The 19,901-nt window shown below is 44.0% G+C and overlaps 1 protein-coding gene across 5 annotated transcripts in view; it reads right to left on the bottom strand.

The window, feature by feature from the left end:
* The window catches only part of LOC306865901 (inositol hexakisphosphate and diphosphoinositol-pentakisphosphate kinase 2-like), a 71,895-nt gene that overhangs the window by 33,318 nt on the left and 18,676 nt on the right, over window positions 1-19,901 (bottom strand). For all 5 annotated transcript variants that reach the window (XM_079410734.1, XM_079410730.1, XM_079410731.1 and 2 more), the window contains exons 6-9: window positions 11,485-11,570; window positions 10,697-10,851; window positions 1,569-1,670; window positions 362-523 (exon numbers count right to left, since the gene is read on the bottom strand). In XM_079410734.1, coding sequence (XP_079266860.1) covers window positions 362-523; window positions 1,569-1,670; window positions 10,697-10,851; window positions 11,485-11,570 — 505 coding nt within the window. The remainder of the gene's footprint in view (window positions 1-361; window positions 524-1,568; window positions 1,671-10,696; window positions 10,852-11,484; window positions 11,571-19,901) is intronic.

Below are 19,901 nucleotides of genomic sequence, written 5' to 3'. Positions count from 1 at the left end.
GTTGCCAAGTGGTTATCAGTCTTACTTTTCCAATGCAAATAAGACAAATGTTTCATAACTGAATTTAAAAAAGTTATGACCAGTTATGACTAAGACTAGTCTAAACAGTTTATGCAACCATCCCCAGTTCTTTATTTATCCTTGTAAGATCACAAGTACCCTTGTGACACCCCCTCATAAAAACACTTTCTCATTGATCCAAGCAAATCTCATAGGTGACCTATTTTGAGCTCAAAAAAGTGAGCTGTCACTGAAAGTTGAGGAGTTTGCATCAATGTATAAATGAGAAATCGCCTTCAGATATAAAGCTTTAACTATTTAAAGGAGCAGTCTCCGAGTTGTTTTCAACATCTTCATTTACCTTGAAAGCCAAGCAGACTTTCCAAGCGATGAGTTTCTCTCTGGCATTGAGGATGACTGGATAACGGACCTCTTTCCCCTCACTGTCTCGTTCCACCTTACCGTCCAGAGCAGGAGATTTACGGGCCTCTGCGTGGGCGTAGTCAGAACCTACAGTATACACCTGACGTGAACAAACACAAGACAGCATATCAAACAGTGGCATTTCACTCATGAAAACTTTAATGTAGAAGAAAATCTTTTAAGTTGCAGACGCAGCATAACTGCACTGAATGACTGAATTCATGAAAACTGGAATATACTGCATGTACAGCTTGACTAGATGAGCCTGTGTGATAAACACTGTAAAATCTGTCACAGGTGGCACTAACCAGCTAATACACAATTTTGGACACATATGTGGCCCTGGACCACAAAACCTATATAAGCTAAATAATCTTTCCATTGATGTATGGTTTGTTAGGATAGGACAATATTTGTCTGAGATACAACTATTTGTAAATCTGGAATCTGAGGGAGCAAAAAAATCAAAATATTGAGAAAATCTCCTTTAAAGTTGTTCAAATGAAGTTCTTAGCAATGCATATTACTAATCAAAAATTAAGTTTTGATATATTAACGGTAGGAAATTTACAAAATATCTTCATGGAACATGATCTTTACTTAATGTCCTAATGATTTTTGCATAAAAGAAAAATGTATAATTTTGATCCATACAATGTATTGTTGTCTACTGCTGCAAATATACCTGTGCTACTCATGACTGCTTTTGTGCTCCAGGGTCACATATTGTAAACACAACCCATAATTTTGAAATACACATTATTAGAAAAAATCGGTTTAGACACTCTTTTATCACCTTAGCTAAAACTCTGATTTAAATTAGATATTTAAGGATTTATGTGCTAGTCACATTTTTTTGTACTTTTTTTAATAAACTGATTACGTGTCCAAATGCTGTAACAACTCCAGCTAGGGAAATAAAATAAAAAACTGAACAGCCAGACAGGACTTAAGAGTTTTCAGTATGTCTCACATTTCAAGAAGTTTTGTGAAGAACAGAAACAAAGAGAGAGAGAACTTTCCTCTTAAAAAAATCTAATTATTTTAGTCACTTTGATGAATCAGAATTACCACCACTAATATGAAAATGCATGAAAATGGTGTGTGAGCTTTTTTGCTCTGCTGAAGATGAACGACTGTGATACCTTCACATCAGTTCCATCTGTAGGCATGAACTCCTCATAGATGTAGGATCCAGTCTTCCTGACGTTACTCTCGGGAGAATAGACGCTACTTCTGCTGCCAATCTGAAACAGACGTAACGTGATCAGATAGGACGAGCTTGGATGATTTGATGCACTGAAACACAACAACAGTGTTGCAGGAGTTTTACATATTTACATATTTTTTGTGCTAACATGAACCTTTCATGTATACTGTAAGAATTACAGAACCTCAGACACTTTGAACTCATGAGATGGACAACACACACACAGTGCATTAACATACAGACATCTGTCGCCACATCCCACTGAGAGAAAATGCAGGAAAATGCCTCTCTGAAATATGCATCAGTTCCTTTTCATCCCCTTTCTTTCCCTTCACTCAGAATGGTCAATAGAAGAATGTAATATTCTACATTAATGCAAGTGTTATTTACAGTCATGTTTGGTATCATTTGAATTGTCTCAGGGCGACTGGTACAATGGTCTCATTCTTATAAGAAGTAAACTAAAAGGTAATACAGATCCTAAGAGTTCAGAGATATTTTGCATACTGTAGAGGGTGGGTCAGTTCCCAGTGGTTTTCATGCAAATTACCTTCTGTCCCAAAAGGTGCTAACTCGACTTGATTAAATTGCAAATTACAATTGTTAGTTCCTGTCTCCACCTCGGGGGGCGTTGGTCTTGGTCTGAGGTACTTAAGGAGAATGTAGCAAAAGGATCGGGGCGATTCTGTAGCCAGAAGCCCGTAGTGTGGTATGTCTGAATACTCACACCATGTATTTCTATAAAGTCAGGTTTGCATTCTTTACTCATAGATTTACCTTTGAGAATTCGATGTTTTGTATTGATATGATTTGATCTCTTTGAATTGCTGTGGAATTGAGATAATACATACAGTATTTACCTGACTGATAATAAATTGTTACATTTGACCTTATTCTGTTTTACTCTGTAATTATTGACTCTAGTAGATTACGTTGCATCCTTGTTAAAGACATGAGCAACCGAATGAACGAGTAAATATAAAGTCAAGAGTTAACTAGAATAATCAAATATCAGAAGAATACAAATTGATTGCTTTTCTATTTCTAATTTGTATTCTTCTGATATTTGATTATTCTAGTTAACTCTTGACTTTATATTTACTCGTTCATTCGGTTGCTCATGTCATGTCATGATTCTATCTTCTTGTTTTTGAATAATAAATACTTATTTGCACCACACTCCACCAACCTAAATCATTAAAAACACAAACAATCAGAGATATGTCAATGTTACACAAGCTATTAAGCAGCTCTGCTACTCACTCCTAAAAAGCATTGCATGTTATGCAACTGAGTCCCAGTATAATGACAACCTATAAACTGGAATACATTTGATTATTTTAATAAAGAATAAATGCTGCAAATACTGATTATTAAAAATAAAATTGGCTAGGCTTTAAAACCTGCTCACAACGTCAACAACAACACAAAACGGTTTATTTTCAATAGCAAGCTGTGACAGCAACTGTTTCTGTCTCACAATAAACAGGACACACATTTCCCAGAGAACCTGACAGAGCAAGCCATCTTAAACTCTTCACTTATGAGTCAGATTAATATACTGCAACACAAATCATTCTCAATATAATATCAGCAGGTGCAGACATTAACCAGCAGTACAGTAGTAATGACTTTATGAACTACTTTACTTCCAAGATCGATACTATCAGAGATAAAATTGTAACCATGCAGCTGTCAGCTACAATATCGCATCAGATGGTGCACTATAGATCCCCTGAGGAACAATTCCACTCATTCTCTACTATAGGAGAGGAAGAATTGTATAAACTTGTTAAATCATCTAAACCAACAACTTGTATGTTAGACCCTGTTCCATCTAAACTACTAAAATAGCTACTTCAAGAAGTAATAGATCCTCTTCTGAATATTAACGCATCATTGTCATTAGGATATGTCCCCAAAACCTTCAAATTGGCTGTTATTAAGCCTCTCATTAAAAAAACCACAACTTGACCCCAAAGAATTAATTACAGACCGATCTCGAATCTCCCTTTTCTGTTAAAGATATTAGAAAAGGTAGTATCACCACAACTATGTTCCTTCTTAGAGAAAAATTATATATGTGAGGATTTCCAGTCAGGATTTAGACCGTAGTACCGTAGTTCCCTTTCGAAAGCTGCTCAGCGCATTGGGAACGCCTTTAGTCGTGACCAGCTGTGAATATTGTGTGTAACACGTCGATAGAATTGACCCGGAGGTAATATAGCCTCGGTCGATGACGTCATCGGCGCGCACCCGCAACACGAGGCTATAAATAGATGAGCCACAGGTGCATCATCAGGTCTTTTGTCTTCAGACCATTCTGTGCATGTGTGCGTCGAGTCAGGTAGTGTGCAGAAAATTCTCATTCTCAAATCTTTTTTCTCTCACGTTACAACAAAGAGTTTAAAAAGTAAAAGAAGAAAAATGAGCCAACAAATCCGTAAGCGTTGTGTTCCTCCATGCTCCCGTCCCATGTCTGAGCTGGATACACACGATTACTGTTTTGTTTGTTTGGGGGAAGAGCACGCGGTTCTGGCTATAGAGAAAGGCGGGTGCGAGCATTGTGACCAGCTCACAGTTAAGATGCTTCGCTCCCGTCTGTACTATTTCCAGTCCGCACCCGCATTACCATTGTGGGGCTCTCGTATGGATCTGCTTGACGGGCAAGAGACAGGTCCGTCCCTTTCGCTTGCTGCGTCACCAGATCCTAACATCCTTTCTCGTGATCTTGAAGCGCGCTCCGGTGCTTCTTCGGTTCAGGAGGGGGATGACATATCTCTTGGTTCTTCAGATCACGAGCAGCCAGCCTCTGAGCATTCCTCTCGCGAAAAGAAATCTGTCGAGGAATTGCTAGAGGTGGTTACTCACGCGGTGGCCAGGTTACAGATTGACTGGCCACGTGAACAAGAGACCCCCAAACGTAGTAAGCTAGAGGATAGGTTTCTGTCCGGTGGCAGGGGGGAGAGACCACAACATCAGTCTCTCCCCTTTTTCGAGGACCTCCATGATGAGCTGTCTAAGTCATGGAGTAAACCATATACTTCTCGCGTCTTTGTGCCTTCGACGTCGACTTTTTCGACTATCGTGGGTGCGAAGTCGCGGGGGTATACAGATATGCCTCGGGTTGAAGAGACGCTCGCGAGCTCTCTCTCGCCCGAAGCCGCATCTTCGATAAAGAAACCTACCCTCCCCACTAAACCTTGTCGTATAACATCATCACTAGTGGGTAAAGCTTTCCAAGCTGCAGGTCAGGCTGGTGCTGCGCTGCATACTATGGCAGTGTTACAGGCATACCAGGCTGACCTGTTGAAGGATTTGAGTATGGGCAGTACCATTGAGGAAGCGTTCTCTGAGCTTCGTCGAGCCACAGATCTGTCTCTCCGTGCGACCAAGCAAACGGCCCGTGCCATCGGCCGTTCAATGAGCGCTTTAGTCAGTACGGAGAGGCACCTGTGGCTGAATCTGACAGGTATTAAAGATAGAAAGTCCTGATGGTCTGGCGCCCAATCTGGTGGGGGTAGTCCCCAACAGGATGGGGCGCGTTCAAGATCTCTTCACCCCTTCCCGCTACCCTCACGAAACCACTCCATCCCCGCCACTTCTCGTGCGTCGGGGGGCAGCGGTTTCCAGCTAAATGTTAGATGTTCCATTGTTTCCGGCTGTCATTCCGGACGCGGAACATCTAACATCCCCTCAAAAGGAAGTATTAAAATTAATACCACTCTCAGAGAGTCTGGCAGCGTGGAAACTTCTGCCAGGCATTTCTGCATGGGTATTAAGCACAGTGCATATAGGATACAGAATCCAATTTTTTCGTCGTCCTCCACGTTTCAACGGCGTGGTTTTCACTTCCGTGAAACCGGAGCTGATGCACGTACTGTCACAAGAGCTGCAAACTCTTCTGAGCAAAGAGGCCAAAGAAAATGTTCCTCTTCCAGAGAGAGAGTCGGGCTATTACAGCAGATACTTCCTGGTTCCCAAAAAGGATGGGGGGGTGCGTCCAATCTTGGACCTTCGAGGCTTAAACCGTGCAGTCAAAGCGCTCAAGTTCAAGATGTTAACCGTCAAGACAGTCGTGACGCAAATTCAACATCACGATTGGTTCGTCACGATCGATCTGAAGGACGCATATTTTCACATAGAAATATTGCCACAACAGGAAATTCCTGAGGTTCGCTTTCGGGGGCGAAGCGTACCAATTTCGGGTTCTTCCATTCGGCCTAGCCTTGTCACCCCGCACATACACAAAATGCATGGATGCAGCACTGGTTCCATTACGACTCCAGGGCATTCGCATTTTGAATTACATCGACGATTGGTTAATATTAGCACAATCGCGAGAGATGGCGCTCCAACACAGAGACATAGTGTTAGCTCATCTAGTTTCTCTAGGGTTGAGACTCAACACCAAGAAAAGTGTTCTTTCTCCATCCCAGAGAACTACTTATCTCGGGATCGTTTGGGATTCGATCACGATGCGGGCACAACTATCTCCCGCTCGTATCGAGACCATTCGGCAGACCATGAGCAAAGTCAGGCTAGGCCAAGATCGCACTGTTCGTCAGTACCAAAAGATGTTAGGTTACATGGCTTCAGCATCCACGGTGATTCCTCTGGGGCTGTTGCACATAAGACCATTTCAGTTGTGGCTGAAAGCCAGGGGATTTCATCCTAGATCCAATCCTCAAAGGCAAATCAAAGTGACGCGCCGTGGGCTTCGTACACTATCTCTGTGGCTCAGACCCCGGTTCCTCGCCTTGGGTCCCACTCTAGGGGCGCCGTGTTGTTGCAGACTGCTAACGACGGACGCCTCCCTGATGGGCTGGGGAGCGGTCTTAGATGGCCGTCCAGCTCAAGGGGAATGGGAGGGCCATCAGCTCGATTGGCACATCAATTGATTTCTTGCTCTGAAATATTTTCTCCATCAATTGAGGAGCTGTCATGTCCTAGTGCGGGTGGACAACACAGCAGCAGTCTCTTATATAAATCACCAGGGAGGTCTGCGCTCACGCAATCTGAACAGAATAGCAAGGCAGATTTTTCTCTGGGCCCAGGACAAGTTCCTGTCACTCAGGGCAGTATACATTCCAGGGCATTTGAATGTGGGAGCAGATTTATTGTCCAGGCAGACACTACCGGCGGGGCAATGGAAACTTCACCCGGAAGTAGTGAAAGAGATTTGGACAAAATTTTAAAAAGCGGAGGTGGACCTCTTCGCCTCACTACAGACAGCGCAACGTCCCCTCTACTTCTCTCTGAGTCACCCAGCTCCACTGGGTCTGGATGTGATGGCGCACACATGGCCCAAGATGCGCCTGTATGCGTTTCCTCCAGTTTCTCTGCTCCCGGGAGTTCTAGCCAGAGTTCGCCAACAAGGGTCTTGCCTCTTGCTGATAGTGCCACGTTGGCCGAACAGAGTGTGGTTCTCGGAGATAATATCTCTCCTCGACGGCTCGTCGTGGGCGATTCCGGAGAGGAGGGACCTTCTGTCTCAGGCGGAGGGCACGATATTCCATCCCAGGCCCGATCTGTGGAATCTTCACGTTTGGCCCCTGATGGGAACCAACTGAGGTACACTGGGCTTTCGCCTGCCGTTATTGAGACCATTCTGAGTGCTAGAGCTTCCTCCACTAGACAAAGTTATGCCAATAAATGGGGTGTTTTTGAAAGGTGGTGTGTTTTACACAATGTAGATCCAGTCAACTGCCAGGTTGCTTCAGTTCTGGACTTCATGCAGGAGAAATTATCAACAGGCATATGCCCTGCTACTCTTAAGGTTTATGTGGCCGCTCTTTCGGCTTGCCACGCCTTGGTAGACGAGGCGCCACTCGGGAGACATCCTCTGCTCTCTGGCTTCCTTCGGGGGGCCAGGCGACTGAGGCCTCCAGTAAAAACCAAGATCCCTTCATGGGACTTAGCTACCCTCTGTTCTCGAGGGTCTGGTTGAAACCCCCTTTCAACCTATAGAATCAGCGTCTGATAAACTTCTGACTCTAAAAATGTTTTTTCTCATGGCAATAACTTCCTTGAAGAGAATTGGGGATATGCAGGCTCTGTCTATCTCTCCATCCTGCTTAGACTTTGCCCCAGGAATGGTGAAAGTTATTTTGCATCCACATCCTGATTACCTGCCTAAGGTTCCATTTTCGGCTGTACATCCGGTCATTCTAGAGGCCTTCTGCCCTCCACCGTTCACAACGCCGGAGCAGGAGAAATCTCATAGATTGTGTCCAGTCCGTGCTCTTCAGGCTTACATCCACCGCACTAGCCAGTGGCGTAAGTCAGAGCAACTGTTCGTCTGTTATGGTGGTAGTAACAGAGGAGCAGCTGCCACCAAGCAGACCATGTCTCATTAGGTCAGGGATGCTATTGCTCTTGCTTATGAGGCGCGCGGTCAAGCTTCGCCTATAGGTCTTAGGGCTCACTCCACCAGGGGGGTCGCCTCCTCTAGTGCTTTGGCAAGGGGTGCCCCCTTGCAACAGGTTTGTGATGCGGCAGGTTGGTCCTCTCCGCACACATTCATAAGATTTTATAGTTTGGATGTTCATGCCACTCCGGGCTCTCATGTCCTTGAGTCAACGTCACAAGCTAATGTCTGAGGCCTTCTTGCGTTCTTGTGGGCACACCTGCACAACCGTGGGGTCCAGACATTTCCAAGCACGGCGGCGTGGGTATTCTCGTTCCCAATGCGCTGAGCAGCGCAGCATCGATTGTAGCTTTCGAAAGGGAACGTTCCGGTTACTTGGCTGTAACCTTGTTCCCTGAGAAAGCGGAACGAGATGCTGCGCTGCTTTGCCGTGCTGAAGATGTCCCAGGACTGCTCTTCAGACAAAATATCCTGATGATGCACCTGTGGCTCATCTATTTATAGCCTTGTGTTGCGGGTGCGCGCCGATGACGTCATCGACCGAGGCTATATTACCTCCGGGTCAATTCTATCGACGGGTTACACACAATATTCACAGCTGGTCACGGCTAAAGGCGTTCCCAATGCGCTGAGCAGCGCAGCATCTCGTTCCGCTTTCTCAGGGAACAAGGTTACAGCCAAGTAACCGGAATGTACTCATAGTACTGAGACTGCTCTCATTAGAGTTACAAATGACCTGCTTCTACCATCTGATCGTGGTTGTATCTCTTTATTAGTTCTACTGGATCTTAGCGCTGCGTTCAACACTATCGACCACAACATTCTTTTGAATAGACTAGAACACTTTGTTGGCATCAGTGGAAGTGCACTGGCATGGTTCAAATTGTACTTATCTGCCCGCCATCAGTTCGTAGCAGTGAATGAAGAGGTATCATATCGATCACAAGTGCAGTATGGCGTACCTCAAGGCTCAGTACTAGGGCGTTACTTTTCACGCTTTACATGTTACCCTTGGGAGATATCATTAGGAAACATGGTGTTAGTTTTCACTGTTATGCTGATGATACTCAGCTCTATATTTCTTCGCGACCCGATGAAACATACTAATTTTCAAAACTAACAGAATGTATAGTTGATCTAAAAAACACTGGATGACTAGTCATTTCTTACTGCTAAATTCTGAAAAAACAGTTGTTAATTATTGGACCAAAAACTTTTGCATGTATTAATCTAGAACATCTAATACTTGATGGCTGCTCTGTAAATTCTTCATCATCAGTTAGGAACCTAGGGGTACTTTTTTATAGCAATCTTTCCTTCGAAAAACATGTTTCTAGCATTTGTAAAACTGCATTTTTCCATCTTAAAAATATATCTAAATTATGACCTATGCTCTCAACGTCAAATGCAGAAACATTAATTCATGTGTTCATGACGTCAAGGCTAGATTATTGTAATGCTTTATTGGGTGGTTGCTCTGCGCCTTTAATAAACAAACTCCAGCTGGTTCAAAATGAAGCAGCTAGAGCTCTTACTATAACCAAGTATGACCATATTAGCCCGGTTCTGTCAACACTGCACTGGCTCCCTATTAAACATTCTATACATTTTAATATTTTGCTAAATACCTATAAGGCCCTGAATGGTTTGGAACCTCAGTATTTGAGCGAGCTCTTATCACATTATAGTCCTCCACGTCTGCTGCGTTCTCAAAACTCTGGCCGTTTGATAATACCTAGAATATCAAAATCAACTGCAGACGGCAGATCCTTTTCCTATTCAGCACCCAAACTCTGGAACAATCTACCTAACACTGTTCGGGAGGCAGACACACTTTGTCAGTTTAAATCTAGATTAAAAGACATTTCTTTAACCTGTCTTACACAATACATTATCGTATTTTTATAATTCAAATCCGTTAAAGGATTGTTATGCTGCATTAATTAGGTCAACTGGAACCGGGAACACTTCCCAAAACACCCAATGTACTTGTTACATCGTTAAAAGAATGGCATCTACGCTAATATTATTCTGTTTCTTTCTTATTCCGAGATCACCGCAGCCACCCAGATCCAGTCCGTATCCAGATCAGATGGTGGATCAGCACCTAGAGACGACCTCTACAGCCAGGACACCTAGATGAGCCCCAGAGACTGATCCACAGTGAAGACCCTGTCTCCTAGACGGCCATCAGGACAAGACCACAGGAACCAGATGAGTCCTCTTCACAATCTGACTCTGCTTTAGCCTAGATTTAAACTGCTGATTTTGTCAGGCCAGAGGAGGCTGACACTATTTCGACACACTATTTCCCCATTTAAATACTGTAAAGCTGATATAAAGCCACCCAGCTTTATATCAAGCTGATGTAAAGCTGCTTTGACACAATTTGAATTGTTGAAAGCACTATATGAATAATAGTGACTTGACCCATCCCTTACACCTTAACCCACCCTTAAACCAACCCAAACCTGTTCCTAACCTCACCCCTATCCCACCTCAGTAACAGCAAATGTGTTTTACAATAAAATATGAACAAGTACATTGTACTTATTTTATGTAAGTACATAGTAAAGGTCACTTAATATAAAACAGGACCAGTATTTTGCTTAAAATACTCAAAAAATCAGTTGATGTAATGTGGTGTGTATTTTGGTGTTGAAGGGATTGATTGTGAATCATCATGGTCACACCTTGCGGAAGAGCCTCTGACTGCCCCCTCCTGCAGATGTGGGGTAGTAGATGTAGACATTGTGGTCCTCAGCACTCACTGGCTTCTCTACGAAAGGCTTCTGGAAAATCTCCCCATTCACCTCCACGTGGTCCTCTCCCTCCACCAGATTACATTCTGCAAAAACACCACACAGCATCATAAAGAAGCCACGATTTAGAAACAGGATATTTGGGTAGAACATATTCTGAGAGTCCAAATGCACATGATCAGGTTCTCGCTGACAGACCGACAGAGTAGTCAGCCAATCAAACCAGCAAAGTCACGTGACTTTTCATTTGTATAGTGCTGTAACCACCTTGCATTCACAGTACACAAGCGGTTCAAAGAGAAACACTCAAGTAAACACTGCTTTATAACAAGGAAAACATGATGGATTTGATTAGGATGTGAATTAAGTTGAAAAGTACACAAATGCTCTCAACAAATCCTGTAAACTACATAGGTAACCTGCAACCATTTTAATCATTCATGAACCCACTGTAAAACAGCGAAAGCAACTCACAATATTATTGATCAGAAAAACAAAAGCAAATAAAACTGAAAATTAGTTTCCATATAAAATTAGTTTCCATATAAAATTTATTAGCTGCTTATATTGTAGGCTTGTTTTTTTTCTAATGCCCTACAAACTAGCTGAGAACACACCGCTGTGACGCAGATGATCTAAACTGTTCACTGGTGACACATGCTTATTTTCTGTAGTCCCTCCAAACTAGGTCAGAGTGAGATTTGAGGGAGTTAACAAACCTTCTGGTCTGGCAGGATCTCGGTTCAGAACCGCAAAGCGGGGGAGCTGTATTCCTTCGGCCTTCAGTATCCGATACACCTCTCTCCTAAACCCGGAAATATTGCATATGAATTAGGATTTTGTGGGAGAAAAGGTCAATCTTAAAAAAAAATTAAAACATCATACAGCAAGTTATTTAAATGTTCTTCAAGAAGACCAATGTTTAAACTGTTTAAAAAGCCTCTTTAATCTTCCATCATTGTGTCTACATATTCGACAGCATTACTTAACATGTGATTAAACAAAAACAAAGTCCCATCTGTCATTCACTCACCCAAAAACAAACCCTCAAGGTCAAGGTTTTGTGCATCAAGCAAGCACATCAGAGCATCTGTTTACCATGTGACTCTGGAGCACAAAACCTCTTAGGTCGCTGGGGTATATTTGTAGCAATAGCCAAAAATACATTGTATGGGTCAAAATTATACATTTTTCTTTTATGCCAAAAATCATTGGGATATCAAGTAAAAATCACGTTCCATGAAGATATTTGTAAATTTCCTTCTGTAAATATATCAAAACTTCATTTTTGATTAGTAATATGCATTGCTAAGAACTTCATTTGAACAACTTTAAAAGCAATTTTAAAAAGTTGTATCTCAGCCTGATGTATAAATATGATATATAAATCTCAATTTCAAAAAACACTTAAGACTGGTTTTGTGGTCCACGGTCACATATTTCTCCGTGTATGTTCGGTAAAGAGACAGAAATATCTCAGATTTCATCAAAAAACATCTTCATTTGTGTTATGAAGAGGACTGAAAGTTGTGTGTTTGGAATGAAATTAGGATGAGTAAATGTTGACTTAAATGCTGTTCTGCTGTCAACACGAGGATGCAGTGATGTGAATTAAAGCATTCGTGTATATTAAAGAATTTTATAAAAACAATAAGTTGATATTGAGTAGTGCTGTCAAACGATCAAATAAACATCAAATCGCATCAAAATAAACGTTTTTGTTTACATAATATGTGAGTGTGTACTGTGTATATTTATTATGTATATATATATATAAATACAAATATGCATTTATATATTTAAGAAAAATGTTTTTATAATATACAATATTATAATAATATAAATATATATATATATATATATATATAAATATATATATATATATATATATATATATATATATATATATATATATATATATATATATATACACACACATGAAAATATTTTCAAAATATATACTGAATGTGTGCGTATTTATATATACATAATAAATAAACACAGCACACATACATATATTATGTAAACAAAAACGTTTATTTTGGATGCGATTAATCACGACAGCACTAATATTGAGTACATTTTGACACCGTATTGCCAGACAGTAACTTTGTAACCATTTTTGCTGGCAGAACAAAAACAGACCCAGTCCCAGTGCAACTGAACTACATTTCAAGACTCTTGAAACGGCACTAGGCCAATCAAAACTAGTGAAACAGTATCTGATCACTTCAATCTGTAATTTATGACTTCCCATATTGCTCAGAACCAAGAAGGACCAGGTGTGTCACAATTAGTCATGTAGATGCATGGAGTTTTAATGTTTCTAAACCAAATCAAATAAATACGTTCATCTCTTTCAAAAATCTCTTCTGTTGCAGTGATGACCGCTTCATGGGCAAATGTTTGCTGTGTTGACCCCAGTTAAAATGCAAACATTCAAGCAGTTAAAACATTAGCTAGCTGCTGCGAGTAAACCGTGTCACAGCAATACCTCTCTCACATGGCAAAACTTTCCATTAATAACATTAACCGTTTCAGGGCAGTGGTAAACTATTCATTCTAGTTTCCATGTGCTTTCCAGGACTGGAAAATTTGCACAGCTGTGATTTGGGCATAAGCACCAGGCCACAGTCTGCTTGCCATTGATATTCAAACCAACAGCACAATTTCAAATGCGATACTGCTTTTATACAACAGGCCAATTAAAAAGAGCTTAATATTGCATTGTAAGTTGATACACTCCCAGTGAGTAAAAAACATGACAATCGCCCATGCCAAGAGGAGTGCTATATACTTATAAGACATACTCCACCCAAAAATTATAATTCTGTCATCACTGCATGCCAGAGTCGGAAATTAAAAGGGGCTGGGGCAAATAATAAAAAAGTCTATTACGACTATTGCGATTAAAGTAAAATATGAAATAGAATGAAAAGTGCCAAATGCAACATTGAATTTAGATCTGTTAAAGTTGCATCAAAGGTTTCTTTTTGAGTGTTTTTGTCGAGCATTATAACCAATCAAGCATGTATCTGTTGAGTGTATGAATGCAATAGCCAATCAGAGGCATTTAGATTAGTCACCAGTGATGAAGAAATCCAGTTTTCCAGAGCACTGACTTTGGCACTCTTGCAAATTCTCTCATCACAAACAAAAATGGTTATAATATATGTAATAGTTTTATTGCGCAGAGTAGACCGCTCCTTTGGGAGATTCTGTAAGTGTGCAGAACTGAAATCACGGACCGCTTCAGAAATGGGGAACGTTCTTTGCTCTCAGTTTGAATAACCTTTTTGTTTTCATGTCACTAACCAAGAGAGCCTTAATTTTTTAATCTTAAAAAGCAACAGTTCTCAGCTTGTTTTGTCTGTATATATGCATGTATTCTATTAGTTAAAACAATTATTTGTCATAAAACATTACAACAGTTTAACCCATTTGGCAATCGTAGCATAAGAATGTGTAACATGCAATTACACACAAAAAATAACTTTTAATGTCAATTTTAATCAACAATCACAATGCCTGAGAGAATCCATCTACTCATCTATCATATATAATGAGCAAAGGTTTTTCCAGTTTTAAAAGCATGAAGTATAGCTGGCAATATCTTCTGTATCAGAGCACTTTATGGGTAGTCAATACACAATGCAATTAACTTGTAACATGATGAAGACCTGGGGCCTCATGAATAAAACTCTCCGTAGATTTCATCATAAAAGTGTACGTACGCACAAAAGCTATGCATGCGTATGCCAGAACCTGCGCAAAAATCCCTTTATAAAGCCCAGTTAGGGGAAGATTGTGCGTACGTGCATCTCCACCCCGTCTCCTCCCAGAAACAATAGGTTACTTGCGTAACCCCGGTTCTCTGATAGCATTAAGTGAGGTGTCTCACTATGGGATACGCCCCTTCCGCGTATTCCTCAGAAGCCCTATTACATTACGCCAGCCCCAATTGGCTGGCAGACGTGACGCTGTGTCTAAGGAGTGGCCTCCCCACCCCTCAGTATAAAGGAGCGACACAACGTCACTACGACATTCAAAACAAGCACACCTCTTCCTCGCTTCGCACAGCAAGGAGGGTGATCTGGTGAGACACCTCACTTAATGCTATCAGAGAACCGGGGTTACGCAAGTAACCTATTGTTCTCTTTCAAGCATACGTTTCGGTGTCTCACTATGGGATATCCTAACTCCCGTATTGCCAGATAGCCTGCCTCGAAGTCTCCTGCCAACCACAATACTGCGTGCGGGGCTGAACGAGTCATGACTCGTGATTCACATTCCAACGCTCAATACTGCATGCGCTAGAGTCTGAGCTGTAACGTCCAGCTTATAGAACCTTGCAAATGTATGCGGTGAGGACCAGCTCGCCGCTTCGCAAATATCCTGTAACGAGACTCCTTTAAACAGGGCCCAGGACGTTGACATTCCCCTTGTTGAGTGTGCACGTAAACCAGATGGGGACACAAGACCCTTACTGGAATATGCCAGCGAGATCGCCTCCACTATCCAGTGCGACAACCGCTGCTTAGTAATCGGCTTCCCCGTACGAGGTTTCGCCCAAGATACGAACAGCTGATCACTTTCCCTGAACCCTCTAGTTCTTTCTGTATAAATGCGTAAAGCACGCACTGGACACAATGCATTTAACTTTTGCTGTTCTGATGAAGCAAAAGGTGGTGGACAGAAGGCTCTTAACTCAAGAGGAATGATAGCCTTAACTATTTTGGGCATGAATGCAGGATTAGGTTTCAGAACTACCCCTGCATCCCCAGACATGAACTGCAAACACGCTGAGTGCACTGAAAACGCGTGAATCTCGCTTATGCGTTTTGCCGAGGATAAAGCTAACAGCAGTGCCGTCTTAAATGACAATATTTTTAAAATCAACCTTATCCAGCGGCTCAAATGGGGACATGGAAAGAGCATCTAGCACCAATCCCAAGTCCCATGAGGGGGAAATCGGTCTCGAAACTGGCAAGGCGCGGCGCGCACCTTTCATAAACCTGCCTACCAAAGGATGCTGCCCCACAGTTTTATTATCAAAACCAATGTGACAAGCAGATATAGCAGCCAGAAACACTTTTATGGTTGAAAACGCTTTCCCTTGGTCTATCAAATCCTGAAGAAATGATAGAACCACTGCCACTGAACACTGAAAGGGTATCTCATGTTTAGTTGCGCACCAGCGCTCGAACACGCCCCATTTGCATTCATAAAGAGACCTAGTCGATGAAGCTCTAGCATTTTGTATGGTTCTAATAACGCTGTCAGGTAGACCGGTTATATTTAAATTGACCCACTCACAGGCCATGCCCATAGTGCCAGGCGTTCTGGATGAGGATGAAAAATCTCCCCCTCTGCTTGTGACAGAAGATCTCTGCGCAGCGGGAGAGACCACGGGTCTTTGTACAGCATATGTATGATCTCCGCTAGCCAATACTTCCCTGGCCACCTCGGAGCTATTAATATCAGTTTTAGTCCCTCCTCCCTCACTCTGTAAAGTGTTGGGGATATCAATGCTATCGGTGGGAAAGCGTAAAGGAGAGTGCGAGGCCATTCGTGCGCCAGCGCATCTATCCCCAGAGGCGCGCTCTGATCTTTCAGGGAGAAAAACAGAGGACACTGAGCATTGTCGTGTGACGCGAACAGATCTACTGTCGCTCTGCCGTATATGCTCCAAATCTGTTCGACCACCTCCCTGTTCAACTTCCACTCCCCGTAGAGAGGATTGCCCCTGGAAAGCAAATCCGCACCCTGGTTCATAACACCCTGTACGTGCGTCGCTCTCAGGGATAAAAGATTGGTATTGCTCCATAAAATCAGTTTGCGTGCTAACATGTGCAAGGGAAGTGATCTGAGACCTCCCTGCCGGTTTATGTAAGCCACAACCGTAGTGTTGTCCGTTCTCACGAGAACATGATGCCCTTTGAGAAAAGGAAGAAAATGCTTCAACGTCAGAAAAACGGCTAGCATTTCCAAATAGTTTATGTGAAGACTGGTCAGATGTTGATCCCATCTTCCATTCACTATCCTGCCCTCGTGAATGCCCCCCCAACCGGACAACGACGCGTCCGTTGTTATCACTTTTCTGGCTCGAACCACGCCCATGAGTACCCCCTGAACCAGAAAGGTCGGGTGTCTCCACTGGCGCAGTGCTAAGACTGCCTCTGACGTCACTCTTACTCTCCTGCGGGAGTGACGTATTGGGTCCAGTCCCTGAGACGCTACCCAGCGTTGAAATTCTCTCATGAACAGTCTGCCTAAGGGAATAACTATCAGGGCTGAAGCCATCAGTCCTAATAGCCTGAGGCATGTGCGAAAGGAAACACTGTTTCCCCTCTGAAAATCGGTCATGCACCGAGTGAATTTTCTCACCCTGTCTTCTGACAGTCGTGCTCTGAATGTCACCGAGTTCAGTGACAGCCCCAGATATGTTATAGACTGTGTGGGAATTAAAACACTCTTTTCGATGTTTAATTTGAAACCCAGTTTCTGTATGTGTTCCAGAAGCATAACTGTGTGTTCTCTCGTTTCTCGCTCTGACTGAGCTGTCACCAGCCAGTCGTCTATGTAAGTAGCGAGACGAATGCCCTTCTCCCTGAGCGGAGTGAGTGCCGCTTCTGTACATTTTACAAACACTCGGGGGCTGAGAGACAACCCGAATGGTAGAACCAGATACTCGTATGCCACGCCGAGGAAAGCAAACCTCAGGAATTTCCTGTGGGGTGGATATATCTTTATGTGAAAATATGCGTCCTTCAGGTCGATTGACGTAAACCAATCGCCATGGCGCACTAATTTTAGGAGTGTAGAATGAGTGAGCATTCTGAACTTGTACTTTCTTAAGTACTTGTTCAGTGCCCGCAGATCTAATATGGGACGAAGAGCTTGAGTCCCTTTCTTTGGGACGAGGAAGTACCTCGAGTAAAACCCGCTGTGGCTCTGCTCGGGTGGGACCACTGTTATAGCCCTTTTGTTCAACAGAGAGGAAATTTCTTCCTGAAGAACATGCTTTAATTTTTCCCGCACCTGAGAATGAATTATCCCTTTGAAATGCGGGGGGGAAGCGGCGAACTGCAGTCGGTACCCGAATTGTACTGTCCTTAGTACCCAGCGGGACCGTGTGCATTCTCGCCAACTGTTTATTTGCAGCGTTCTGGCGCCCTCGTGTGGCTGAGCCGTGAGCGAGTTTGTTGTCTGTACTGCGCATGCGTGGGCATTCAGCGCTCGGACAGAGTTTAAGCGTCTCAACACCCCTAAGGGAGCTAAAGCTCCCCGAGGTGATGTTATGCTGTGGTCTGTCAACGTGTTTTGCAACGTTTTTTGGGGAATTATGTTTTGCAACATGTTTTGGACATGAAAAATGCTTGTGACTAGTGGGTGGGTGTACACCACTGCACCATCCCTTGTCCTTTTCACTGCCCTGGTTCCCCTGGCCCAACCGGGCTCTATCTTTCCACAGAACATCCGGGAACTTTGGAACTCGTCCACTGTCGAACGCTGAACATCTGGGGGACGGGAGCTCGCGAACGGGGGGGCTTTTGTGCTCCTTTCCCCGGGGAAGACCCCATCAAACTGCCTTCTTCCTCCTCGCTCCCTGAGGATGGGAGTGAGGATGAGGTTGAGGAGCTGGCTGGACCGCCTGAGCTGTTGCAGGCGGGTAGTTCTTCCTAGGCCAGGCAGTTCTCTGTTCCGGGACTCCGCTGTGACCCGCTGCATTCACGTTCGGTCTCTGCCGCCGAGGAATGCGATAGCTGGGGGGTGGGCGGGCCGTAACTTGTGCGAAAGTCTGCCGAGGTGGCGGGGGGGTGCAGTCTGTGCCTTCCGAGGCATACAGAGCTGCAAAGCCTCATCATCCCTCTTCTTTTCCTCGCATCTCTTTTGCACCGGTGTCAACGCCGAGCCAAAAATGCCTTCTGTGACCACCGGTGCGTCCAGGATAGCTTCTTTCTCCCTGTCAGAGAGATTAGCCAGGTTAAGCCAACGTCCTCTCTCTTGGATGACCATTGTGGCCATGGCTTTGCCCGCGGCTTGAACCGCGCACCTCTGAAGACGCAGAGAGAGATCTGTCACTACACATATCTCTTCCCAGTGCGTCTGACCTGGTATGGTCGACGCTTCGTCCTGCAATTCCGCTTGGTACGCGGTCAGCATAGAGGTAGCGTTCAGCGCCCTGACAGAGAGAGCAATCGCTTTATAAGCGCGTTCCGACATGCTTGACTGGAAACGGTCCGCTTTGGATGGCAACGTCGGATTTGCAGCTGCCGTGTGCTTTGGATGCAAGTGCGCGGCAACTAATGGCTCCATGGGAGGCATTCGGAGAAGTCCTGCTTTCTCCATTCCCTCCACATCGAGAGCGGATCCTCCCTGCACGGGTAACTTGCTGGTGAACGGTTTGTCCTTCCAGGTCACCGCAAGCTCCTCCAGGAGCTCTGGAAACACAGGAAGGAGCTGCCGTGCTGCCCGTTTCGCCCTCGGCAGCCTCTTACCCTCATAGCGAGACTTTGCAGTCTCTGCTACCACGGTCGGCCAAGGAATATTTAGTTTCTCTGCAGCGCGTTTGCACACATCTTGCAGATCCACACTGAGCAGCGGGGATGGTGCCCCGTCCGCATCTTCCGTGGTCCCCGCCGCGGCGAAGGGTTGTGCCGTGTGCGCAGGGGGAATGAAAGGGGAGTCCTCGAAATCTTCCTCTTCTTCAGAGAGAAGAAAGTCCGATTGTCCCTCTTCCTCGAAATCGAGCGCGTCTTCTTCCTCGTCCGTGCTAAACACACTGGTCAGAGGGACGCAAACGTCAAGCTGTTCACCCCATGATAAAGCTGCCGTGGTGGGCAGCTCTACAGGGATGGATACCTGCGGAGTGGCAGCTGGAACGGGGCTAGGCGACATGAGGGGATCGTGGCCTGACAGGCTAGCTTGGCGTGCTAGCCTGCGACGAAGGCTCTTCGTAGTGAAGCGTGCGCAGTGTTCACAGGAACCGGGGTTTTCGATCGCCATTTGGGCATGTTTCAGCCCAAGACATGCAGAGCAGACCTGGTGTGTGTCTTTGCATGAAATTTTGTTCCCGCATGAACAAAGTCGCACAGCATCTCCCTCGCTAGCCGGGACAGTCTGCATTGCAGCA

This window comes from Barbus barbus (genome assembly GCF_936440315.1).
Source record: "Barbus barbus genome assembly, chromosome: 47".
NCBI classification, from domain to species: Eukaryota; Metazoa; Chordata; class Actinopteri; order Cypriniformes; family Cyprinidae; genus Barbus; species Barbus barbus.
The sequence above is the reverse complement of the archived record's forward strand: the minus strand, read 5'-3'. Positions and strand labels throughout refer to the sequence as shown.